This window comes from Dicentrarchus labrax, unplaced genomic scaffold, assembly GCF_905237075.1.
Source record: "Dicentrarchus labrax unplaced genomic scaffold, dlabrax2021, whole genome shotgun sequence".
Taxonomy (NCBI): domain Eukaryota; kingdom Metazoa; phylum Chordata; class Actinopteri; family Moronidae; genus Dicentrarchus; species Dicentrarchus labrax.
In genome coordinates, this window is record NW_026136703.1 from 21,722,842 (window position 1) to 21,750,310 (window position 27,469).

At 38.6% G+C, this 27,469-nt stretch overlaps 1 protein-coding gene, 1 long non-coding RNA gene and 1 gene segment (V, D, J or C); all 3 read left to right on the forward strand.

The window, feature by feature from the left end:
* Positions 1-27,469, forward strand: part of LOC127360258 (T cell receptor beta chain MC.7.G5) — a gene marked incomplete in the record, with an annotated part of 299,553 nt that overhangs the window by 261,176 nt on the left and 10,908 nt on the right.
* On the forward strand, positions 10,313-21,106 carry LOC127360446 (T cell receptor alpha variable 5-like). The segment is given in 3 exon segments: positions 10,313-10,508; positions 10,675-10,772; positions 20,791-21,106. Coding segments are annotated over 3 exon segments (357 nt in total).
* On the forward strand, positions 11,781-13,633 carry LOC127360775 (uncharacterized). 2 transcript variants are annotated; one of them, XR_007883910.1, is made up of 4 exons: positions 11,781-11,986; positions 12,116-12,602; positions 12,698-13,236; positions 13,328-13,633. It is a non-coding gene; the product is annotated as an uncharacterized LOC127360775 (long non-coding RNA). The 2 variants fall into 2 exon arrangements; XR_007883909.1 differs by having other exon boundaries at positions 12,744-13,236.

Consider the following 27,469-nt stretch of genomic DNA (forward strand, 5'->3'; position numbering starts at 1 on the left):
CAGGCAAAAACTGTATGCAATGACCAACTCATTTCATTTTTAATTTCAGACTGCCTCATATCCCAGCGATGACAGATTTTCCCAATTCATCCAAATCCATTACTGCTGTTGGTATGTACACTTTACCACCTACAGCAGATCAAACTAAATCAACAAAAGTGAAGATCAACATACAAATGCAGTGAGCCAGTGCTGTCTTTAATAACAACAAAAAGCAATAGGAAAACTTCTCACCACTCAGTACAAGCAGAGGGAAGGAGATAGTAATAACAGAGACAATAATATGGCAAAGCAGAATAGCAACATAGGCAGCTATCTGTTGCATAACCAATTCAGCCACAACACACTCAAGATGCTCAACCATGAGTGTTCATATTTCACCATTAAAGAATCATACAAGTGCCAAACAACAACCAATGGGAAAAGTCTCAGCCATTCAAAGACATAAAAATTAACAGAAAAAATAGCAGCCAAGACAGCAGCTCAAAAACATCGCCACGTTAAATTTAAACTTATGATGCAAAAAAATCACTCCCAATCATATTGCAATCATAATTATCTGTCAAAATAAAAGCATTATGATGTATTTTAAAAACATCAACTCACAATATACAGGTTAGCACAAAATATAAACTCTTACCTTGGTAAGGTGAAGCTTTGATTTCTAGCAATTCTGAGAAGAGAAACTCCATTGGAATAAAATCCCAAGCAGCCAAAAGCAGGAACAGAAATGTCATGGCTCTGCTCCCCTCCTGCTCCCTTTGCTCCTCCCCCTTCCCTGTGTGTCTGAGGGTGCGGCCTCCATTCTCCTCACCTGCTGCCTGCTGTCTCACCTGCTCTCAATCATTCATCATGCCTCAGTCTTCAAGAACCCCGGTCTTCCTCCCATTCCTCGCCAGATTGTTTCAGCCTATGTGGTGGTAACTCTCGTGGCTCCTCTCAGTATTGAGTTAGGCAACTTCAAGCCCTCTTGTGTTTTCCCTGTGCCTGTCCCCTTGTCTAACCGTTTCTCTCCTGTGCCCCAGGGTCCCTTGTGCAGTTTGGCTTCCTGTGTCCGCTCTCCTGTGCCTCTGTGTCTCCGGTCTCTTCTGCCATCTCACCCACCCGTTCCTGCTGTGGCCGCCCATCATCCCCCTGTGTGTGTGTGTATGCGTGGAATAAAACCCCTTTAAACCTTCCATACTGTCTGGGTGTCTGCTCCTGGGTCCAGTCCTAACACCAGCCCTGTCAAGAAAACTCCAGATGGAAGTTTGAAGGTGGCATTTGCAGCCAACAGTTGGTGTTAGGATCCATGTTTGATATCAACAACCAATGAATTGACTACATTGGCAGGTTGAAGTGCTGTGAAGACATCAAAAAACCTCAACATGTCCTCCTGATGCAACATTAATAAAAGGTTTAGCTGTAAACTTTGAAAAACTAGCTTAATTTACTGTATTTTCCGCTGTGTAACGAGTGGGCGGGGCATTGTCAGTTTAAAAAGACGGTGTTGACCAATCAGGGTCCACCATGGCTCAATTACCTGGTTTTCATCCAATCACCTCAGAAAGTGATTAATTAATTGAATATATTTCCGTTTTTCAGTAAACAGAGACATATTGTATGAATTCATTCAAAATATGAAAGTTATAGGGATAGTATTCTCCATTTATATACATGAACACATATTATCCCATTAAAGTAATCACAATTATCATCAAGCATAAACTGGTATTAAGATTTTTAATGTAATGAATTAATTAAAAAAATAAATTATAGGAAGTTAAGTTAATTATAAATATATATATATATATATATATATATATATGAAAATAATAGCTGCTCTTTGGATCACAGATGGTTTTTGTTGGGGATGAAAACCTACAGATAACCCTGGCTTATTTGTAAAAGAAAGAAAAAAGGCACTGCATTAAAGATTTGAACTTTATTTACTAAATTCTTAGAAGTAAAAAGAAAATCTCTGAAAAGAATATAAAAAGAGGTTCTAAGCAGGAGGCAGTATACATAGAACTACAACATGATGAATTAAAAATGTTCAATAATACAACTACAAATTAGTTTTAGAAGAGAGATTATTAGTATCATTATTGATTATTGATTGATTATTATGATGATTATTAGTATAAAAGGTCAAAAACTTCAGATTTTCTAACTTCAGCCATTATACTGAGCAAAACCAATAGTAATTTAAGTGTATTCATTTGTGAAGAATAAAAGTGCAGCACTTTTTACAAGAGAAGCTGAGCAGAGGAAGAAGGTGGGGAAGAGGAGGTGTGACTTATGGAGAAGGGAAGTCATCTCTCATTTAATCTGCAATAAGTTTGTCAGACCGGAGGAACATTTGAATGTTACACCTCTGACACCAGATTTCAGTAAATGCTGTCATTGTAAAGTTGATATGGAAACAATTGTGCATTTCTTTTTGTTATTTGTTGCTGTTACACAGGTGTTGATTTAACTTAAGTTTCCAGGATGCCTCCAGCTTTATACACATTTGGATTTTTACTGCTCGTTCTTACAAGTAAGCCTGACTCACTGATATATTACTTTTTAAAGAATATTAAGTACTGTTGTCTCTGTAATCTGCACCACTCTGTGCTTATGGGACAACACATATTAAATTAATTCCTACAAATTGCTTGAATTCAGACTTTACCTTGATGACACAAATTGACCTTGTTCACAGGAAAAGTGGAGAGTGTTACCTTTGAACAGTCCTCTGCTCAAGTTGTGAAGGACGGGACCAAGGAGGTCACGATTGATTGCAGTCACGATGACAGCAGCCTCCGAGCTATGCTGTGGTACCAACACAAGCTGGGCAGTGGGTCTATGAGCCTCATTGGGTACTCAGTCCTCAATGGTGAACCAAACTACGAGGTCCAGTTTAAAGACAGATTCCAGATAAAAAGTGGCATGCAGAAAGGATCTCTGATCATTCCAACAGTGAATCTGTCAGACTCAGCTGTGTATTTCTGCGCTGCTAGCACACAGTGATGTGGTTTAATACAAGTGCTTCACTAAAAACCTCCTACGACATGGGAACAATAACAGCTGTGGCTCTGGGTTCTAGTCATTTGAGATCGTGGAGAAATCAAATGTTGGAGGCTGACAGCACTTTGCTGCACCGGTAATACGACAGGAAAAGGGGTACATGAGCATATAAAGTCAGCTAATCATAATTAAGAATCCAAACTACATACAGCAGGGTCCTGAGGAATATATTCAACCAATAGGTGGAGGCACAGCACATGGTTTGCAGCTTTTATGATGAGGATGTGATGATGAATTAACCCCCACACAGACACAACCCCCTCCCTCTTCATCCTGAGCCTTATTTTTCTTTGTGCAATACTTTACTCACATCAGTGCCTGACCATGTCCTCATCTGTGCTAACCTTTGCTCTTCTCTTCATCTGTTTTCACTGTAAGAAATGTCATCCTGAATTGGACATTAAAGCAGTCATTATATCATTATTTATATAACATGCTGAACATTATCTGTGCTTCCTCCACAGGTAAAGTGAGCGCTGTTAGGTTTGAGCAATCTCCTCCCCAGATAGTGAAGGAGAAAACCATTGTTCAGATTAACTGCAGCCATGATGATACGAGCCTTCTATTAATGCTCTGGTATCAGCAAAGACAGGACAGTCAGTCTATAACCCTCATTGGGTATGGATATGGAACAGGTAGCCAAAGCTACGAGGATCAGTTTGAAGAACAATTCAAGCTGACGAGAGAAGGCACAGCCAAAGAGGAACGCTGATGATTCACAGAGCAAACCTGTCGCACTCGGCTGTGTATTACTGCGCTGCAAGTACACAGTGATGTGGTTTAATGCCACTCCCTCACTAAAAACCCTCACCATCCTGTGAATGAGACATTTGCAGATGAGGCAGTGTCTCTCTTTACACTGACTCTCACTGGTGGAAGCTGTGTTTCTCCTGCAGCAGAGCAAACCTGGAGGATGTCTCCAGTTGTGATCGGATTTCTTCTCTTCTTGTTGCCATGTAATGAAATTACCTACAAACAACATTAATGGTTTTTTTCCACAGTTACTTTTGTATCAACAACTATTCTTAATGTGTGCTTTCCCAACAGATCGAGGCCGAGCTAAGAGTGTGACGTTTCAGCAGTCTCCTCCAAAAATAGTCACTAAAAATACTGAAGTGGACTTTAAATGCAGTCACAATGATAGCAGCCTTAATGTAATGCTCTGGTACCAGCAAACAGAGAGCGGTCTGATGAATTTAATTGGATACGGCTTCATTAACAATGAACCCACTTATGAGAAAGAGTTTGAAGATCGGTTTAAGATTACAAGAACAGACGTCCAAACAGGAGGTCTGACTATTCAGAGTGTGAATCTGTCAGACTCAGCTGTGTATTACTGCGCTGCCAGTACACAGTGATGTGGTTTAATATCAGCCCTCACTAAAAACCCTGTTCTCTTCTTTCTCTCTGTTTCAAGTTCAAGATCCTGAGAGGCAGGCTGGTGTAATTAGCTTCAAAACAGATAAACAAAAATAATGTGACTCTTTACAGTCACACAGTCTCAAAGAAGTCCTTTTACTTAAAACTCACTTTTAAAGCACACAGTAGAATTGATGGCTGCAATATACAGGCAAAAATTGTATGCACTGACAAACTCATTTCATTTTTAATTTCAGACTGCCTCATATCCCAGCTATGACAGATTTTCCCAATTCATCCAAATCCATTACTGCTGCTGGTATGTACACTTTACCACCTACAGCAGATCAAACTAAATCAACAAAAGTGAAGATCAAAATACAAATGCAGTGAGCCAGTGCTGTCTTTAATAACAACAAAAAGCAATAGGAAAACTTCTCACCACTCAGTACAAGCAGAGGGAAGGAGATAGTAATAACAGAGACAATAATATGGCAAAGCAGAATAGCAACATAGGCAGCTATCTGTTGCATAACCATTTCAGCCACAACACACTCAAGATGCTCAACCATGAGTGTTCATATTTCACCATTAAAGAATCATACAAGTGCCAAACAACAACCAATGGGAAAAGTCTCAGCCATTCAAAGACATAACAATTAACAGATGAAATAGCAGCCAAGACAGCAGCTCAAAAACATCGCCACGTTAAATTCAAACTTATGATGCAAAAAAATCACTCCCAATCATATTGCAATCATAATTATCTGTCAAAATAAAGGCATTATGATGTATTTTAAAAACATCAACTCACAATATACAGGTTAGCACAAAACATAAACTCTTACCTTGCTGAGGTGAAGATGTAATTTCTAGCAATTCTGAGAAGAGAAACTCCATTGGAATAAAATCCCAAGCAGCCAAAAGCAGGAACAGAAAACTCCGGATGGAAGTTTGGAGGTGGCATTTGCAGCCAACAATTGGTGTTAGGATCCATGTTTGATATCAACAACCAATGAATTGACTACATTGGCAGGTTGAAGTGCTGTGAAGACATCAAAAAACCTCCACATGTCCTCCTGATGCAACATTAATAAAACATTTAGCTGTAAACTTTTTAAAACTAGCTTAATTGACTGTATTTTCTACTGTGTAACGAGTGGGCGGGGCATTGTCAGTTTAAAAAGATGACGTTGACCAATCAGATTCCACCGTGGCTCAATTAGCTGGTTTTCATCCAATCACCTCAGCAGGTGATTAATTAATTGAACACACTTTTGTTTGTCAGTAAACAGAGATATATTGTATAAATTCATTCACTGAATATTAAAGTTATAGGGATAGTATTCTCCATTTATATACATGAACACATATTATCCCATTAAAGTAATCACAATTATCATCAATAAATTGCTATTAAGTTTGTTAATGTAATAAAAGATGTTGGATAAATTATAGGAAGTTAAGCTATTTATAAATATCTGAAAATAATAGATGCTCTTTGGATCACAGATGATCTTTGGTGGGGATGAAAACCTACAGATAACCCTGGCTTATTAGTAAAAAAGGCACTGCATTGAAGTTTTTAAACAACTTTGTTTACAAAAGCTCTTACAAGAAACCAGAGAATCTATGAAGAGAATAAACAAATAAGTTGTAAGCTGGAGGCAGTATACATTAAAAACTATAAATTAGAGTGTTAGTGGGGTTTTTTTGACAAGAGGACCTGAGCAGAGGAAGAAGGTGGGGAAGAGGAGGTGTGACGTATGGAGAAGGGAAGTCATCTCTCATTTAATCTGCAATAAGTTTGTCAGACCGGAGGAACATTTGAATGTTGCACCTCTGACACCAGATTTCAGTAAATGCTGTCATTGTAAAGTTGATATGGAAACAATTGTGCATTTCTTTTTGTTATTTGTTGCTGTTACACAGGTGTTGATTTAACTTTAGTTTCCAGGATGCCTCCAGCTTTATACACATTTGGATTTTTACTGCTCGTTCTTACAAGTAAGCCTGACTCACTGATATATTACTTTTTAAAGAATATTAAGTACTGTTGTCTCTGTAATCTGCACCACTCTGTGCTTATGGGACAACACATTTTAAATGAATTCCTACAAATTGCTTGAATTCAGACTTTACCTTAATGACATAAATTGACCTTGTTCACAGGAAAAGTGGAGAGTGTTACCTTTGAACAGTCCTCTGCTCAACTTGTGAAGGACGGGACCAAGAAGGTCACGATTGATTGCAGTCACGATGACAGCAGCCTCCAAGTTATGCTGTGGTACCAACACAAGCTGGGCAGTGGGTCTATGAGCCTTATTGGGTACTCAGTCGCCAATGGTGAACCAAACTACGAGGTCCAGTTTAAAGACAGATTCCAGATAAAAAGCGGCATGCAGAAAGGATCTCTGATCATTCCAACAGTGAATCTGTCAGACTCAGCTGTGTATTTCTGCGCTGCTAGCACACGGTGATGTGGTTTAATACAACTGCTTCACTAAAAACCTCCTACGACATGGGAACAATAACAGCTGTGGCTCTGGGTTCTAGTCATTTGAGATCGTGGAGAAATCAAATGTTGGAGGCTGACAGCACTTTGCTGCACCGATAATACGACAGGAAAAGGGGTACATGAGCATATAAAGTCTGCTAATTATAATTAAGAATCCAAACTACATACAGCAGGGTCCTGAGGAATAGATTCAACCAATAGGTGGAGGCACAGCACATGGTTTGCAGCTTTTATGATGAGGATGTGATGATGATTAACCCACGCACAGACACAACCCCCCTCCCTCTTCATCCTGAGTCTTATTTTTCTTCGTGCAATACTTTACTCACATCAGTGCCTGACAATGTCCTCATCTGTGCTAACCTTTGCTCTTCTCTTTATCTGTTTTCACTGTAAGAAATGTCATCCTGAATTGAACATTAAAGCAGTCATTATATCATTATTTATACAACATGCTGAACATAATCTCTGCTTCCTCCACAGGTAAAGTGAGCGCTGTTAGGTTTCAGCAATCTCCTCCCCAGATAGTAAAGGAGAAAACTACTGTTCAGATTAACTGCAGCCACGATGACACTAGCCTTCTATTAATGCTCTGGTATCAGCAAAGACAGGACAGTCAGTCTATAACCCTCATTGGGTATGGATATGGAACAGGTAGCCAAAGCTACGAGGATCAGTTTGAAGAACAATTCAAGCTGACGAGAGAAGGCACAGCCAGAGGAACGCTGATGATTCACAGAGCAAACCTGTCGCACTCGGCTGTGTATTACTGCGCTGCAAGTACACAGTGATGTGGTTTAATGCCACTCCCTCACTAAAAACCCTCACCATCCTGTGAATGAGACATTTGCAGATGAGGCAGTGTCTCTCTTTACACTGACTCTCACTGGTGGAAGCTGTGTTTCTCCTGCAGCAGAGCAAACCTGGAGGATGTCTCCAGTTGTGATCGGATTTCTTCTCTTCTTGTTGCCATGTAATGAAATTACCTTCAAACAACATTAATGTTTTTTTTCCACAGTTGCTTTTGTATCAACAACTATTCTTAATGTGTGCTTTCCCAACAGATCGAGGCCGAGCTAAGAGTGTGACGTTTCAGCAGTCTCCTCCAAAAATAGTCACTAAAAATACTGAAGTGGACTTTAAATGCAGTCACAATGATAGCAGCCTTAATGTAATGCTCTGGTACCAGCAAACAGAGAGCGGTCTGATGAATTTAATTGGATACGGCTACACTAGCACTGACCCCACATATGAGAAACAGTTTGAAGATCGGTTTAAGATTACAAGAAAAGACATCCAAACAGGGGGTCTGACTATTCAGAGTGTGAATCTGTCAGACTCAGCTGTGTATTACTGCGCTGCCAGTACACAGTGATGTGGTTTCATATCAGCCCTCACTAAAAACCCTGTTCTCTTCTTTCTCTCTGTTTCAAGTTCAAGATCCTGAGAGGCAGGCTGGTGTAATTAGCTTCAAAACAGATAAACAAAAATATTGTGACTCTTTACAGTCACACAGTCTCAAATAACTCCTTTTACTTAGAACTCACTTTTAAAGCACACAGTAGAATTGATGGCTGCAATATACAGGCACAAACTGTATGCAATGACAAACTCATTTCATTTTTAATTTCAGACTGCCTCATATCCCAGCTATGACAGATTTTCCCAATTCATCCAAATCCATTACTGCTGTTGGTATGTACACTTTACCACCTACAGCAGATCAAACTAAATCAACAAAAGTGAAGATCAAAATACAAATGCAGTGAGCCAGTGCTGTCTTTAATAACAACAAAAAGCAATAGGAAAACTTCTCACCACTTTGCACAAGCAGAGGGAAGGAGATAGTAATAACAAAGACAATAATATGGCAAAGCAGAATAGCAACATAGGCAGCTATCTGTTGCATAACCATTTCAGCCACAACACACTCAAGATGCTCAACCATGAGTGTTCATATTTCACCATTAAAGAATCATACAAGTGCCAAACAACAACCAATGGGAAAAGTCTCAGCCATTCAAAGACATAACAATTAACAGATGAAATCGCAGCCAAGACAGCAGCTCAAAAACATCGCCACGTTAAATTCAAACTTATGATGCAAAAAAATCACTCCCAATCATATCGCAATCATAATTATCTGTCAAAATAAAAGCATTATGATGTATTTTAAAAACATCAACTCATAATATACAGGTTAGCACAAAACATAAACTCTTACCTTGCTGAGGTGAAGCTTTGATTTCTAGCAATTCCAAGAAGAGAAACTCCATTGGAATAAAATCCCAAGCAGCCAAAAGCAGGAACAGAAAACTCCAGATGGAAGTTTGAAGGTGGCATTTGCGCTCAACCGTTGGTGTTAGGATCCATGTTTGATATCAACAACCAATGAATTGACTACATTGGCAGGTTGAAGTGTTGTGAAGACATCAAAAAACCTCCACATGTCCTCCTGATGCAACATTAATAAAACATTTAGCTGTAAACTTTTAAAAACTAGCTTAATTGACTGTATTTTCCTCTGTGTAACGAGTGGGCGGGGCATTGTCAGTTTAAAAGACGGTGTTGACCAATCAGGGTCCACCATGGCTCAATTACCTGGTTTTCATCCAATCACCTCAGCAGGTGATTATTTAATTGAATACACTCTCGTTTTTCAGTAAACGGAGATATATTGTATACATTCATTCAAAATATGAAAGTTATAAGGATAGTATTCTCCATTTATATACATGAACAAATATTATCCCATTAAAGTAATCACAATTATCATCAAGCATAAACTGGTATTAAGATTTTTAATGTAAAGATTTAATTAAAAAAATAAATTAGAGGAAGTTAAGTTAATTATAAATATATATATGAAAATAATAGATGCTCTTTGGATCACAGATGGTTTTTGTTGGGGATGAAAACCTACAGATAACCCTGGCTTATTTGTAAAAGAAAGAAAAAAGGCACTGCATTAAAGATTTGAACTTTATTTACTAAATTCTTAGAAGTAAAAAGAAAATCTATGAAAAGAATATAAAAAGAGGTTCTAAGCAGGAGGCAGTATACATAAACCTACAATATGATGAATTAAAAATGTTCAATAATACAACTACAAATTAGTTTTAGAAGACAGATTATTAGTATCATTATTGATTATTGATTGATTATTATGATGATTATTAGTATAAAAGGTCAAAAACTTCAGATTTTCTAACTTCAGCTATTATACTGGGCAAAACCAACAGTAATTTTAGTGTATTCATTTGTGAAAAATAAAAGTGCAGCACTTTTTACAAGAGGAGCTGAGCAGAGGAAGAAGGTGGGGAAGAGGAGGTCTGACATATGGAGAAGGGAAGTCATCTCTCATTTAATCTGCAAAAAGTTTGTCAGACCGGAGGAACATTTGAATGTTGCACCTCTGACACCAGATTTCAGTAAATGCTGTTATTGTAAAGTTGATATGGAAACAATTGTGCATTTCTTTTTGTTATTTGTTGCTGTTACACAGGTGTTGATTTAACTTTAGTTTCCAGGATGCCTCCAGCTTTATACACATTTGGATTTTTACTGCTCGTTCTTACAAGTAAGCCCGACTCACTGATATATTACTTTTTAAAAGAATATTAAGTACTGTTGTCTCTGTAATCTGCACCACTCTGTGCTTATGGGACAACACATATTAAATGAATTCCTACAAATTGCTTGAATTCAGACTTTATCTTAATGACATAAATTGACCTTGTTCACAGGAAAAGTGGAGAGTGTTACCTTTGAACAGTCCTCTGCTCAAGTTGTGAAGGACGGGACCAAGGAGGTCACGATTGATTGCAGTCACGATGACAGCAGCCTCCAATATATGCTGTGGTACCAACACAAGCCGGGCAGTGGGTCTATGAGCCTCATTGGGTACTCAGTCGCCAATGGTGAACCAAACTACGAGGTCCAGTTTAAAGACAGATTCCAGATAAAAAGCGGCACACAGAAAGGATCTCTGATCATTCCAACAGCGAATCTGTCAGACTCAGCTGTGTATTTCTGCGCTGCTAGTACACAGTGATGTGGTTTAATACAAGTGCTTCACTAAAAACCTCCTACGACATGGGAACAATAACAGCTGTGACTCTGGGTTCTAGTTATTTGAGATTGTGGAGAAATCAAATGTTGGAGGCTGACAGCACTTTGCTGCACCGGTAATACGACAGGAAAAGGGGTACATGACCATATAAAGTCTGCTAATTATAATTAAGAATCCAAACTACATACAGCAGGGTCCTGAGGAATAGATTCAACCAATAGGTGGAGGCACAGCACATGGTTTGCAGCTTTTATGATGAGGATGTGATGATAAATTAACCCCCGCACAGACACAACCCCCCTCCCTCTTCATCCTGAGCCTTATTTTTCTTCATGCAATACTTTACTCACATCAGTGCTTGACCATGTCCTCATCTGTGCTAACCTTTGCTCTTCTCTTCATCTGTTTTCACTGTAAGAAATGTCATCCTGAATTGAACATTAAAGCAGTCATTATATCATTATTTATACAACATGCTGAACATTATCTGTGCTTCCTCCACAGGTAAGGTGAGAGCTGCTAGGTTTCAGCAATCTCCTCCCCAGATAGTGAAGGAGAAAACCACTGTTCAGATTAACTGCAGCCACGATGACACTGGCCTTCCATTAATGCTCTGGTATCAGCAAAGACAGGACAGTCAGTCTATAACCCTCATTGGGTCTGGATATGGAACAGGTAGCCAAAGCTACGAGGATCAGTTTGAAGAACAATTCAAGCTGACGAGAGAAGACTCAGCCAGAGGAACGCTGATGATTCACAGAGCAAACCTGTCGAACTCGGCTGTGTATTACTGCGCTGCAAGTACACAGTGATGTGGTTTAATGCCACTCCCTCACTAAAAACCCTCACCATCCTGTGAATGAGACATTTGCAGTTGAGGCGCTCTCTCTTGATACATTGTTGGAGGAGGCTGTGTCCCTCCTGCAACAGCACAAATTTGAAAATGTCCCTAGCCGTGATATCATTTCTGCTCATCTTGCTTCCATGTAATGAAATTAGCTGCAAAAACTGCAATTTAAATGTGTTGTTAATTTACAAAGACACTTTTACGCTTTTACCTTTTTTCACTGGGGCTTCTGTATCATTTACTTTTAAAATCTGTGTTTTTCCCACAGATCGTGCCAAGAGTGTGACATTTCAGCCGTCTCTTCCCAGAATAGTCGAGGACAAGGCCAGAGTAGAAATTACATGCAGTCATAATGATAACAACCTCTATCTAATGCTCTGGTACCAGCAAAAAGAGAGAGGTTTGATGAGCTTGATTGGATTCAGCAGTTCTGGCAGTGAGCCTAACTATGAGAAACATTTTAAAGGTTGGTTTAAGATTACAAGAAATGACACCCAAACAGGAGCTCTGATTATTCAGAGTGTGAATCTATCAGACACGGCTGTGTATTACTGCGCTGGCAGTACACAGTGATGTGGCTTAATGCCACTCCCTCATTAAAAACCCTCACCTTCCTGTGAATGAGACATTTGCAGATGAGGCAGTGTCTCTCTTTACACTGACTCTCACTGGTGGAAGCTGTGTTTCTCCTGCAGCAGAGCAAACCTGGAGGATGTCTCCAGTTGTGATCGGATTTCTGCTCTTCTTGTTGCCATGTAATGAAATTACCTACAAACAACAATTTAACTGTGTTCTCAATGTTATACAGGAAAAGATTAATGGCTTTTCTTTCTTTTTTTTTTTTCCACAGTTGCTTCTTTATCAACAACTATTCTTAACGTGTGCTTTCCCCACAGATAGAGGCCGAGCTAAGAGTGTGACGTTTCAGCAGTCTCCTCCAAAAATAGTCAACGAAAAGAACAGAGTGGACTTTAAATGCAGTCATGATGACAATAATCTTGATGTAATGCTCTGGTACCAGCAAACAGAGAGTGGTCTGATGAATTTAATTGGATACAGCTACATTAACAATGAACCCACATATGAGAAAGAGTTTAAAGATCGGTTTGAGATTACAAGAAAAGACATCCAAACAGGAGCTCTGATTATTCAGAGTGTGAATCTATCAGACATGGCTGTGTATTACTGCGCTGGCAGTACACAGTGATGTGGTTTAATGCCACTCCCTCACTAAAAACCCTCACCTTCCTGTGAATGAGACATTTGCAGATGAGGCAGTGTCTCTCTTTACACTGACTCTCACTGGTGGAAGCTGTGTTTCTCCTGCAGCAGAGCAAACCTGGAGGATGTCTCCAGTTGTGATCGGATTTCTTCTCCTCTTGTTGCCATGTAATGAAATTACCTTCAAACTATATTGATATTTTTTTTCCACAGTTGCTTCTGTATCAACAACTATTTTTAATGTGTGCCTTCCCCACAGATCGAGGCCGAGCTAAGAGTGTGACGTTTCAGCCGTCTCCTCCAAAAATAGTCACTAAAAATACTGAAGTGGACTTTAAATGCAGTCACAATGATAGCAGTCTAACAGTAATGCTCTGGTACCAGCAAACAGAGAGCGGTCTGATGAATTTAATTGGATACGGCTACACTAGCGGTGACCCCACATATGAGAAAGAGTTTGAAGATCGGTTTAAGATTACAAGAAAAGACGTCCAAACAGGAGGTCTGACTATTCAGAGTGTGAATCTGTCAGACTCAGCTGTGTATTACTGCGCTGCCAGTACACAGTGATGTGGTTTAATATCAGCCCTCACTAAAAACCCTGTTCTCTTCTTTCTCTCTGTTTCAAGTTCAAGATCCTGAGAGGCAGGCTGGTGTAATTAGCTTCAAAACAGATAAACAAAAATAATGTGACTCTTTACAGTCACACAGTCTCAAATAACTCCTTTTACTTAAAACTCACTTTTAAAGCACACAGTAGAATTGATGGCTGCAATATACAGGCACAAACTGTATGCAATGACCAACTCATTTCATTTTTAATTTCAGACTGCCTCATATCCCAGCGATGACAGATTTTCCCAATTCATCCAAATCCATTACTGCTGTTGGTATGTACACTTTACCACCTACAGCAGATCAAACTAAATCAACAAAAGTGAAGATCAAAATACAAATGCAGTGAGCCAGTGCTGTCTTTAATAACAACAAAAAGCTATAGGAAAACTTCTCACCACTTTGCACAAGCAGAGGGAAGGAGGTAGTAATAACAGAGACAATAATATGGCAAAGCAGAATAGCAACATAGGCAGCTATCTGTTGCATAACCATTTCAGCCACAACACACTCAAGATGCTCAACCATGAGTGTTCATATTTCACCATTAAAGAATCATACAAGTGCCAAACAACAACCAATGGGAAAAGTCTCAGCCATTCAAAGACATAACAATTAACAGAAAAAAATAGCAGCCAAGACAGCAGCTCATAAATGATCACATCATCATTTTAACTGTTTTTTGTTCAGTGAAATTAATGATGCAAAAAAAATCACTCCCAATCATACTTATCTTACTTACTACTACTTATTATTACTCATAATTATCTGTCAAAATAAAAGCATTATGGTGTATTTTAAAAACATCAACTCACAGGTTAGCACAAAACATAAACTCTTACCTTGCTGGGGTGAAGCTTTGATTTCTAGCAATTCCAAGAAGAGAAACTCCATTGGAATAAAATCCCAAGCAACCAAAAGCAGGAAAGGAAGACTCCAGATGGAAGTTTGAAGGTGGCATTTGCGGCCAACAATTGGTGTTAGGATCCATGTTTGATATCAACAACCGATGAATTGACTACATTGGCAGGTTGAAGTGCTGTGAAGACATCAAAAAACCTCAACATGTACTCCTGATGCAACATTAATAAAAGGTTTACCTTTAAACTTTAAAAAAACTCTAACGAGTGGGCGGGGCATTGTCAATTTAAAAAGACAGTGTTGACCAATCAGATTCCACCGTGGCTCAATTAGCTGGTTTTCATCCAATCAACTCAGCAGGTGATTAATTAATTGAACACACTTTTGTTTGTCAGTAAACAGAGATATATTGTATAAATTCATTCACTGAATATTAAAGTTATAGGGATAGTATTCTCCATTTATATACATGAACACATATTATCCCATTAAAGTAATCACAATTATCATCAATAAATTGGTATTAAGTTTGTTAATGTAATAAAAGATGTTGGATAAATTGTAGGACGTTAAGCTAATTATAAATATCTGATAATAATAGATGCTCTTTGGAGCACAGATGATCTTTGGTGGGGATGGAAACCTACAGATAACCCTGGCTTATTAGTAAAAAAGGCACTGCATTGAAGTTTTGAACAACTTTATTTACTAAATTCTAACAAGTAAAAAGAAAATCTATGAAAAGAATATAAAAAGAGGTTCTAAGCTGGAGGCAGTATACATAGAACTACAACATGATGAATTAAAAATGTTAAATTAGTTTTAGAAAAGAGATTATTAGTATCATTATTGATTATTAATTGATTATTATGATGATTATTAGTATAACAAGTCAAAAACTTCTGATTTTCTAACTTCAGCCATTATACCAAGCAAAACCAACAGTAATTTAAGTGTATTCATTTGTGAAAAATAAAAGTGCAGCACTTTTTACAAGAGGAGCTGAGCAGAGGAAGAAGGTGGAGAAGAGGAGGTGTGACTTATGGAGAAGGGAAGTCTTCTCTCATTTAATCTGCAATAAGTTTGTCAGACCGGAGGAACATTTGAATGTTGCACCTCTGACACCAGATTTCAGTAAATGCTGTCATTGTAAAGTTGATATGGAAACAATTTTGCATTTCTTTTTGTTATTTGTTGCTGTTACACAGGTGTTGATTTAACTTTAGATTCCAGGATGCCTCCAGCTTTATACACATTTGGATTTTTACTGCTCGTTCTTACAAGTAAGCCTGACTCACTGATATATTACATTTTAAAAGAATATTAAATACTGTTGTCTCTGTAATCAGCACCACTCTGTGCTTATGGGACAACACATTTTAAATGAATTCCTACAAATTGCTTGAATTCAGACTTTACCTTAATGACATAAATTGACCTTGTTCACAGGAAAAGTGGAGAGTGTTACCTTTGAACAGTCCTCTGCTCAAGTTGTGAAGGACGGGACCAAGGAGGTCACGATTGATTGCAGTCACGATGACAGCAACCTCCAATATATGCTGTGGTACCAACACAAGCCGAGCAGTGGGTCTATGAGCCTCATTGGGTACTCACTCCTCAATGGTGAACCAAACTACGAGGTCCAGTTTAAAGACAGATTCCAGATAAAAAGCGGCACACAGAAAGGATCTCTGATCATTCCAACAGCGAATCTGTCAGACTCAGCTGTGTATTTCTGCGCTGCTAGCACACAGTGATGTGGTTTAATACAACTGCTTCACTAAAAACCTCCTACGACATGGGAACAATAACAGCTGTGGCTCTGGGTTCTAGTCATTTGAGATTGTGGAGAATTCAAATGTTGGAGGCTGACAGCACTTTGCTGCACCGGTAATACGACAGGAAAAGGGGTACATGAGCATATAAAGTCTGCTAATTATAATTAAGAATCCAAACTACATACAGCAGGGTCCTGAGGAATAGATTCAACCAATAGGTGGAGGCACAGCACATGGTTTGCAGCTTTTATGATGGGGATGTGATGATGATTAACCCACGCACAGACACAACCCCCCTCCCTCTTCATCCTGAGCCTTATTTTTCTTTGTGCAATACTTTACTCACATCAGTGCCTGACCATGTCCTCATCTGTGCTAACCTTTGCTCTTCTCTTCATCTGTTTTCACTGTAAGAAATGTCATCCTGAATTGGACATTAAAGCAGTCATTATATCATTATTTATACAACATGCTGAACATTATCTGTGCTTCCTCCACAGGTAAAGTGAGCGCTGTTAGGTTTCAGCAATCTCCTCCCCAGATAGTGAAGGAGAAAACCGCTGTTCAGATTAACTGCAGCCACGATGATACTGGCCTTCCATATAATGCTCTGGTATCAGCAAAGACAGGACAGTCAGTCTATGACCCTCATTGGGTATGGATATGGAACAGGTAGCCAAAACTACGAGGATCAGTTTGAAGAACAATTCGAGCTGACGAGAGACGGCACAGCCAGAGGAACGCTGATGATTCACAGAGCAAACCTGTCGCACTCGGCTGTGTATTACTGCGCTGCAAGTACACAGTGATGTGGTTTAATGCCACTCCCTCACTAAAAACCCTCACCATCCTGTGAATGAGACATTTGCAGTTGAGGCTCTTTCTTGATACATCGTTGGAGGAGGCTGTGTCCCTCCTGCAACAGCACAAACTTGAAAATGTCTCCAGCTGTGATATCATTTCTGCTCATCTTGCTTCCATGTAATGAAATTAGCTGCAAAAACTGCAATTTAATTGTGTTGTTAATTTACAAAGACATTTTACGCTTTTACCTTTTTTCACTGGGGCTTCTGTATCATTTACTTTTAAAATCTGTGTTTTTCTCCACAGATCGAGCCAAGAGTGTGACATTTCAGCCATCTCTTCCCAGAATAGTCGAGGACAAGGCCAGAGTAGAAATTACATGCAGTCATAATGATAACAACCTCTATGTAATGCTCTGGTACCAGCAAAAAGAGAGAGGTTTGATGAGCTTGATTGGATTCAGCTATTCTGGCAGTGAGCCCAACTATGAGAAACATTTTAAAGGTTGGTTTAAGATTACAAGAAAAGACATCCAAACAGGAGCTCTGATTATTCAGAGTGTGAATTTATCAGACACGGCTGTGTATTACTGTGCTGGCAGTACACAGTGATGTGGTTTAATGCCACTCCCTCACTAAAAACCCTCACCTTCCTGTGAATGAGACATTTGCAGATGAGGCAGAGTCTCTATTTACACTGACTCTCACTGGTGGAAGCTGTGTTTCTCCTGCAGCAGAGCAAACCTGGAGGATGTCTCCAGTTGTGATCGGATTTCTTCTCTTCTTGTTGCCATGTAATGAAATTACCTACAAACAACATTAATGGTTTTTTTACACAGTTGCTTTTGTATCAACAACTATTCTTAATGTGTGCTTTCCCCACAGATCGAGGCCGAGCTAAGAGTGTGACGTTTCAGCCGTCTCCTCCAAAAATAGTCAACTAAAAATACTGAAGTGGACTTTAAATGCAGTCACAATGATAGCAGCCTTAATGTAATGCTCTGGTACCAGCAAACAGAGAGCGGTCTGATGAATTTAATTGGATACGGCTACACTAGCACTGACCCCACATATGAGAAAGAGTTTGAAGATCGGTTTAAGATTACAAGAAAAGACATCCAAACAGGAGGTCTGACTATTCAGAGTGTGAATCTGTCAGACTCAGCTGTGTATTACTGCGCTGCCAGTACACAGTGATGTGGTTTAATATCAGCCCTCACTAAAAACCCTGTTCTCTTCTTTCTCTCTGTTTCAAGTTCAAGATCCTGAGAGGCAGGCTGGTGTAATTAGCTTCAAAACAGATAAACAAAAATAAAGTGACTCTTTACAGTCACACAGTCTCAAAGAAGTCCTTTTACTTAAAACTCACTTTTAAAGCACACAGTAGAATTGATGGCTGCAATATACAGTCAAAAACTGTATGCAATGACAAACTCATTTCATTTTTAATTTCAGACTGCCTCATATCCCAGCTATGACAGATTTTCCCAATTTATCCAAATCCATTACTGCTGTTGGTATGTACACTTTACCACCTACAGCAGATCAAACTAAATCAACAAAAGTGAAGATCAAAATACAAATGCAGTGAGCCAGTGCTGTCTTTAATAACAACAAAAAGCTATAGGAAAACTTCTCACCACTTTGTACAAGCAGAGGGAAGGAGATAGTAATAACAGACACAATAATATGGCAAAGCAGAATAGCAACATAAGCAGCAATCTATTGCATAACCAATTCAGCCACAACACACTCAAGATGCTCAACCATGAGTGTTCATATTTCACCATTAAAGAATCATACAAGTGCCAAACATCAACCAATGGGAAAAGTCTCAGCCATTCAAAGACATAAAAATTAACAGAATAAAATAGCAGCCAAGACAGCAGCTCAAAAACATCGCCACGTTAAATTCAAACTTATGATGCAAAAAAATCACTCCCAACCATATTGCAATCATAATTATCTGTCAAAATAAAAGCATTATGGTGTATTTTAAAAACATCAACTCACAATATACAGGTTAGCACAAAACATAAACTCTTACCTTGGTAAGGTGAAGCTTTGATTTCTAGCAATTCCGAGAAGAGAAATCCCATTGGAATAAAATCCCAAGCAACCAAAAGCAGGAACAGAAAACTCCGGATGGAAGTTTGAAGGTGGCATTTGCGGCCAACCGTTGGTGTTAGGATCCATGTTTGATATCAACAACCGATGAATTGACTACATTGGCAGGTTGAAGTGCTGTGAAGACATCAAAAAACCTCCACATGTCCTCCTGATGCAACATTAATAAAAGATTTAGCTGTAAACTTTTAAAAACTAGCTTAATTTACTGTATTTTCTACTGTGTAACGAGTGGGCGGGGCATTGTCAGTTTAAAAAGACGATGTTGACCAATCAGGGTCCACCATGGCTCAATTACCTGGTTTTCATCCAATCACCTCAGCAGGTGATTAATTAATTGAATACACTTCCGTTTTTCAGTAAACAGAGATATATTGTATAAATTCATTCAAAATATGAAAGTTATAGGGATAGTATTCTCCATTTATATACATGAACAAATATTATCCCATTAAAGTAATCACAATTTTCATCAAGCATAAACTGGTATTAAGATTTTTAATGTAGTGAATTAATTACAAAAATAAATTAGAGGAAGTTAAGTTAATTATAAATATATATATAAAAATAATAGATGCTCTTTGGATCACAGATGGTTTTTGTTGGGGATGAAAACCTACAGATAACCCTGGCTTATTTGTAAAAGGAAAAAAAAGGACTGCATTAAAGATTTGAACTTTATTTACTAAATTCTTAGAAGTAAAAAGAAAATCTATGAAAAGAATATAAAAAGAGGTTCTAAGCAGGAGGCAGTATACATAAACCTACAATATGATGAATTAAAAATGTTCAATAATACAACTACAAATTAGCTTTAGAAGACAGATTATTAGTATCATTATTGATTATTGATTGATTATTATGATGATTATTAGTATAAAAGGTCAAAAACTTCAGATTTTCTAACTTCAGCCATTATACTGAGCAAAACCAATAGTAATTTAAGTGTATTCATTTGTGAAAAATAAAAGTGCAGCACTTTTTACAAGAGGAGCTGAGCAGAGGAAGAAGGTGGGGAAGAGGAGGTGTGACGTATGGAGAAGGGAAGTCATCTCTCATTTAATCTGCAATAAGTTTGTCAGACCGGAGGAACATTTGAATGTTACACCTCTGACACCAGATTTCAGTTAATGCTGTCATTGTAAAGTTGATATGGAAACAATTGTGCATTTCTTTTTGTTATTTGTTGCTGTTACACAGGTGTTGATTTAACTTTAGTTTCCAGGATGCCTCCAGCTTTATACACATTTGGATTTTTACTGCTCGTTCTTACAAGTAAGCCTGACTCACTGATATATTACTTTTTAAAGAATATTAAGTACTGTTGTCTCTGTAATCAGCACCACTCTGTGCTTATGGGACAACACATTTTAAATGAATTCCTACAAATTGCTTGAATTCAGACTTTACCTTAATGACATAAATTGACCTTGTTCACAGGAAAAGTGGAGAGTGTTACCTTTGAACAGTCCTCTGCTCAAGTTGTGAAGGACGGGACCAAGGAGGTCACGATTGATTGCAGTCACGATGACAGCAACCTCCAATATATGCTGTGGTACCAACACAAGCCGGGCAGTGGGTCTATGAGCCTCATTGGGTACTCAGTCCTCAATGGTGAACCAAACTACGAGGTCCAGTTTAAAGACAGATTCCAGATAAAAAGCGGCATGCAGAAAGGATCTCTGATCATTCCAACAGCAAATCTGTCAGACTCAGCTGTGTATTTCTGCGCTGCTAGCACACAGTGATGTGGTTTAATACAAGTGCTTCACTAAAAACCTCCTACGACATGGGAACAATAACAGCTGTGGCTCTGGGTTCTAGTCATTTGAGATCGTGGAGAAATCAAATGTTGGAGGCTGACAGCACTTTGCTGCACCGGTAATATGACAGGAAAAGGGGTACATGAGCATATAAAGTCTGCTAATTATAATTAAGAATCCAAACTACATACAGCAGGGTCCTGAGGAATAGATTCAACCAATAGGTGGAGGCACAGCACATGGTTTGCAGCTTTTATGATGAGGATGTGATGATAAATTAACCCCCGCACAGACACAACCCCCCTCCCTCTTCATCCTGAGCCTTATTTTTCTTTGTGCAATACTTTACTCACATCAGTGCCTGACCATGTCCTCATCTGTGCTAACCTTTGCTCTTCTCTTCATCTGTTTTCATTGTAAGAAATGTCATCCTGAATTGGACATTAAAGCAGTCATTATATCATTATTTATACAACATGCTGAACATTATCTCTGCTTCCTCCACAGGTAAAGTGAGCGCTGTTAGGTTTCAGCAATCTCCTCCCCAGATAGTGAAGGAGAAAACCGCTGTTCAGATTAACTGCAGCCACGATGACACTAGCCTTCCATTAATGTTCTGGTATCAGCAAAGACAGGACAGTCAGTCTATGACCCTCATTGGGTATGGATATGGAACAGGTAGCCAAAGCTACGAGGATCAGTTTGAAGAACAATTCAAGCTGACGAGAGAAGGCTCAGCCAGAGGAACGCTGATGATTCACAGAGCAAACCTGTCGCACTCGGCTGTGTATTACTGCGCTGCAAGTACACAGTGATGTGGTTTAATGCCACTCCCTCACTAAAAACCCTCACCATCCTGTGAATGAGACATTTGCAGTTGAGGCGCTCTTTCTTGATACATCGTTGGAGGAGGCTGTGTCCCTCCTGCAACAGCACAAATTTGAAAATGTCTCCAGCTGTGATATCATTTCTGCTCATCTTGCTTCCATGTAATGAAATTAGCTGCAAAAACTGCAATTTAATTGTGTTGTTAATTTACAAAGACACTTTTACGCTTTTACCTTTTTTCACTGGGGCTTCTGTATCATTTACTTTTAAAATCTGTGTTTTTCCCACAGATCGAGCCAAGAGTGTGACATTTCAGCCGTCTCTTCCCAGAATAGTCGAGGACAAGGCCAGAGTAGAAATTACATGCAGTCATAATGATAACAACCTCTATGTAATGCTCTGGTACCAGCAAAAAGAGAGAGGTTTGATGAGCTTGATTGGATTCAGCTATTCTGGCAGTGAGCCCAACTATGAGAAACATTTTAAAGGTTGGTTTAAGATTACAAGAACAGAAGTCAACATAGGAGCTCTGATTATTCAGAGTGTGAATCTATCAGACACGGCTGTGTATTACTGCGCTGGCAGTACACAGTGATGCGGTTTAATGCCACTCCCTCACTAAAAACCCTCACCTTCCTGTGAATGAGACATTTGCAGATGAGGCAGTGTCTCTCTTTACACTGACTCTCACTGGTGGAAGCTGTGTTTCTCCTGCAGCAGAGCAAACCTGGAGGATGTCTCCAGTTGTGATCGGATTTCTTCTCTTCTTGTTGCCATGTAATGAAATTACCTACAAACAACGTTAATGTTTTTTTTTCCACAGTTGCTTTTGTATCAACAACTATTCTTAATGTGTGCTTTCCCAACAGATCAAGGCCGAGCTAAGAGTGTGACGTTTCAGCAGTCTCCTCCAAAAATAGTCAACGAAAAGAACAGAGTGGACTTTAAATGCAGTCACAATGATAGCAGTCTAACAGTAATGCTCTGGTACCAGCAAACAGAGGGCGGTCTGATTAATTTAATTGGATATGTCTACACTAGTGACCCCACATATGAGAAACAGTTTGAAGATCGGTTTAAGATTACAAAAACAGGCACCCAAGCAGGAGGTCTGACTATTCAGAGTGTGAATCTGTCAGACTCAGCTGTGTATTACTGCGCTGCCAGTACACAGTGATGTGGTTTAATATCAGCCCTCACTAAAAACCCTGTTCTCTTCTTTCTCTCTGTTTCAAGTTCAAGATCCTGAGAGGCAGGCTGGTGTAATTAGCTTCAAAACAGATAAACAAAAATAATGTGACTCTTTACAGTCACACAGTCTCAAAGAAGTCCTTTTACTTAAAACTCACTTTTAAAGCACACAATAGAATTGATGGCTGCAATATACAGGCACAAACTGTATGCAATGACCAACTCATTTCATTTTTAATTTCAGACTGCCTCATATCCCAGCTATGACAGATTTTCCCAATTTATCCAAATCCATTACTGCTGTTGGTATGTACACTTTACCACCTACAGCAGATCAAACTAAATCAACAAAAGTGAAGATCAAAATACAAATGCAGTGGCCAGTGCTGTCTTTAATAACAAAAGCAATAGGAAACTTCTCACCACTTTGCACAAGCAGAGGGAAGGAGATAGTAATAACAGAGACAATAATATGGAGCAGAATAGCAACATAGGCAGCAATCTGTTGCTAACCTTTCCCAAACCTCAGATGCTCAACCATGGTGTTCATTTTCCATTAAAGATCATACAAGTGCCAAACAGCACCAATGGGAAAGTCTGCCATTCAAGCATAACAATTAACGAAAATAGCAGCCAGCGGCTCATAAATGATCACATCATCTTTTAATTGTTTTTTGTTCAGTGAAATTAATGATGCAAAAAAAATCACTCCCAATCATACTTATCTTACTTACTACTACTTATTATTACTCATAATTATCTGTCAAAATAAAAGCATTATGGTGTATTTTAAAAACATCAACTCACAGGTTAGCACAAAACATAAACTCTTACCTTGCTGAGGTGAAGATGTAATTTCTAGCAATTCCGAGAAGAGAAACTCCATTGGAATAAAATCCCAAGCAACCAAAAGCAGGAACGGAAGACTCCAGATGGAAGTTTGAAGGTGGCATTTGCGGCCAACAATTGGTGTTAGGATCCATGTTTGATATCGAACAACCCACGAATTGACTACATTGGCAGGTTGAAGTGCTGCTAAGACATCAAAAAACCTCCACATGTACTCCTGATACAACATTAATAAAAGGTTTAGCTGTAAACTTTTAAAAACTGTGTAACGAGTGGGCGGGGCATTGTCAGTTTAAAAAAAACGGTGTTGACCAATCACCTGGCTCAATTAGCTGGTTTTCATCCAATCACCTCAGCAGGTGATTAATTAATTTAACACACTTCCGTTTAACAGAGATATATTGTATAAATTCATTCAGTGAATATTACAGTTAAGGGATAGTATTCTCCATTTATATATTATATATTATCCCATTAAAGTAATCACAATTATCATCAATAAATTGGTATTAAGATTTTTTTATGAAATAAAAGATGTTGGATAAATTATAGGAAGTTCAGCTAAATATAAATATCTGACAATAATAGATGCTCTTTGGAGCACAGATGGTTTTTGTTGGGGATGAAAACCTACAGATAACCCTGGCTTATTTGTAAAAAAGGCACTGCATTAAAGATTTAAACAACTTTATTTACAAAAGCTCTTACAAGAAACCAGAGAATCTATGAAGAGAATAAACAAATAAGTTGTAAGCTGGAGGCAGTATAGATTAAAAACTACAAATTAAGTGTTAGTGGTTTTTTCTTGACAAGAGGACCTGAGCAGAGGAAGAAGGTGGGGAAGAGGAGGTGTGACGTATGGAGAAGGGAAGTCATCTCTCATTTAATCTGCAATAAATTTGTCAGACCGGAGGAACATTTGAATGTTACACCTCTGACACCAGATTTCAGTAAATGCTGTCAATCTAAAGTTGATATGGAAACAATTGTGCATTTCTTTTTGTTATTTGTTGCTGTAACACAGGTGTTGATTTAACTTTAGTTTCCAGGATGCCTCCAGCTTTATACACATTTGGATTTTTACTGCTCGTTCTTACAAGTAAGCCTGACCCACTGATATATTACTTTTTAAAGAATATTAGGTACTGTTGTCTCTGTATCTGCGTCACTCTGTGCATATGGGACAACAAATTTCAAATGAATTCCTACAAATTGCTTGAATTCAGACTTTACCTTAATGACACAAATTGACTTTGTTCACAGGAAAAGTGGAGAGTGTTACCTTTGAACAGTCCTCTGCTCAAGTTGTGAAGGACGGGACCAAGGAGGTCACAATTGATTGCAGTCACGATGACAGCATCCTCCAAACTATGCTGTGGTACCAACACAAGCCGGGCAGTGGGTCTATGAGCCTCATTGGGTACTCAGTCCTCGTGGGTGAACCAAACTATGAGGCCCAGTTTAAAGACAGATTCCAGATAAAAAGCGGCACACAGAAAGGATCTCTGATCATTCCAACAGTGAATCTGTCAGACTCAGCTGTGTATTTCTGCGCTGCTAGTACACAGTGATGTGGTTTAATACAACTGCTTCACTAAAAACCTCCTACGACATGGGAACAATAACAGCTGTGACTCTGGGTTCTAGTTATTTGAGATCTGACAATATTATGCTGTTTACTGAGGTATGATTCATGTACTGTATTTATAATTGATAGGGGTGCATGATATGGTTTTCAGCCAATACATTAACTCTTAATTACTTTCTTCTCATGGCCAATATTGAAGTTAATAACCTGTAGTTTATGCACATCTAAGGGTAAGAAAGGTTTAAATGTAGTGAGCAAAGATGGCTGATTTAATATTCCATAGCTGCGACCTAACCAAATCTAACTGCTGTTAACACGCAACACAACTAAAACAAAGAACAGTTTTTATAATATAACCCTTGTATTGTTCTTGTACAGTTCAGTAAAAACTTCCCAGACATACTTTGGCTTTTATGGAACATGAAGCCTATCAAGTGTTTTTCATTAGAATTCAAAATAAATCATAATTATCATCAACAGATTATTTATCGGCTATAATTGAACAGCCCTGACAATGATCATGCATCCCTACTAATTGATGGGACCTTTGATTAGTTATATGTTGAATTAACTGAACATGTAGCTTGTGCTATTTACTGCAAAATGCAAATATGTTTCATAAAAAATATAAATAAAAGTAAATTATACATTAAATACATCCTGGGAGTTTCTTAATAACAGTAACTGACAATTATGTAATGAAAGCTGCTCATGTTGTGATGAATAATGTGCATTCACTAATAATGTAACACCTTGTAAGGATAAGAAAAACTTTAATATTGTATTATGTTGTATGTTATCACTGTGTGTTAATCACATTATTTAGTTATTGTATGGAATTCAACTTTTTTTTTACTTGTATTGCTTGTAAATTAAATATTTAGGTATTTATACGAAGTAATTTCTCTTTATATCATTTAGGGTGTGTCATCCCAACTAAAATACATTCAGTATAAAGCTTTAGTGTCTGATGTTGATGTAAATACTGTTTCAGATGACCGAAATAACATTTGTGGTCACCATTAAATGCTTGACACTTGCAGAAGTAAATCTAGACCAATATGGAATCAGATATTTAAGACACTTTTAAGACATTTAGTCTTGAAGACAAGACATTTAGTCTCAAATTTCTGATTCCATATTGGTCTTCAAACCTGCTCTGATCTCTCGAAGTGTCGGTTGATATTCAGCGATGATACAGTACTTCCTCTCCAGTCATGTGATCATGGCAGCATGTGACCTCGTGTTACCTTTGAACAGAGCAGCGTTTATCTGCCTCATTCAGCTGGAAGAAGGCTCATCGCTGACATGCTTATCACAATCCTTTCTCTGTCGCTTCTTTTACACTCAGGTGGGGTTTTGTGTGTTAACTCATAATGGATGTACTGGCTAACCAGTACTCAAAGGGTCCAGTTCCCATCAAATGTACACATCTTTTATTCACTGTTCTGTATATTGAGGTGAGACATGATCAAACTTTATCCTTCGTGTGCTGCAGGTCTAACAGTTGTAGTTCTTCAGTCTGGAAATCAAATTTCTCACTCAGGAGTCAAAGTGGCGATGAAGTGCAGCATGGGTCAAGGGTTAGATATGGCCAGCTACACCATGTTGTGGTACCGGCAAAACCACCGCGGAGCTGCAATGGAGTTCCTCGTCAAAGAGTATGATGAAACTGTGGGGCACTTCCAGTCGTCGATCGACACATCCAAAAACAGCTTCTCTCTTGAAATTACTGAGCTATTCCCGAACGACAGCAGCACCTACTACTGTGCTGCCAGTCACAGTGATGCATACAGACCAGGCAGTCATACAAATAACAGTCTGCTACAGATGGCACACAGGCAGGAAGGAGCTGTGGTTCATTTGGCTTGATACTAAACTGTCAGACTGTAGTTGCCATAGTGGAAGTGGAGCAATCGTGATATGGATTCAGAATAGTCAAAGCTTCACAGTTCATATCAAGAGAAGCTATAAACTCTCCTCTAAAGTCTTGTAGGA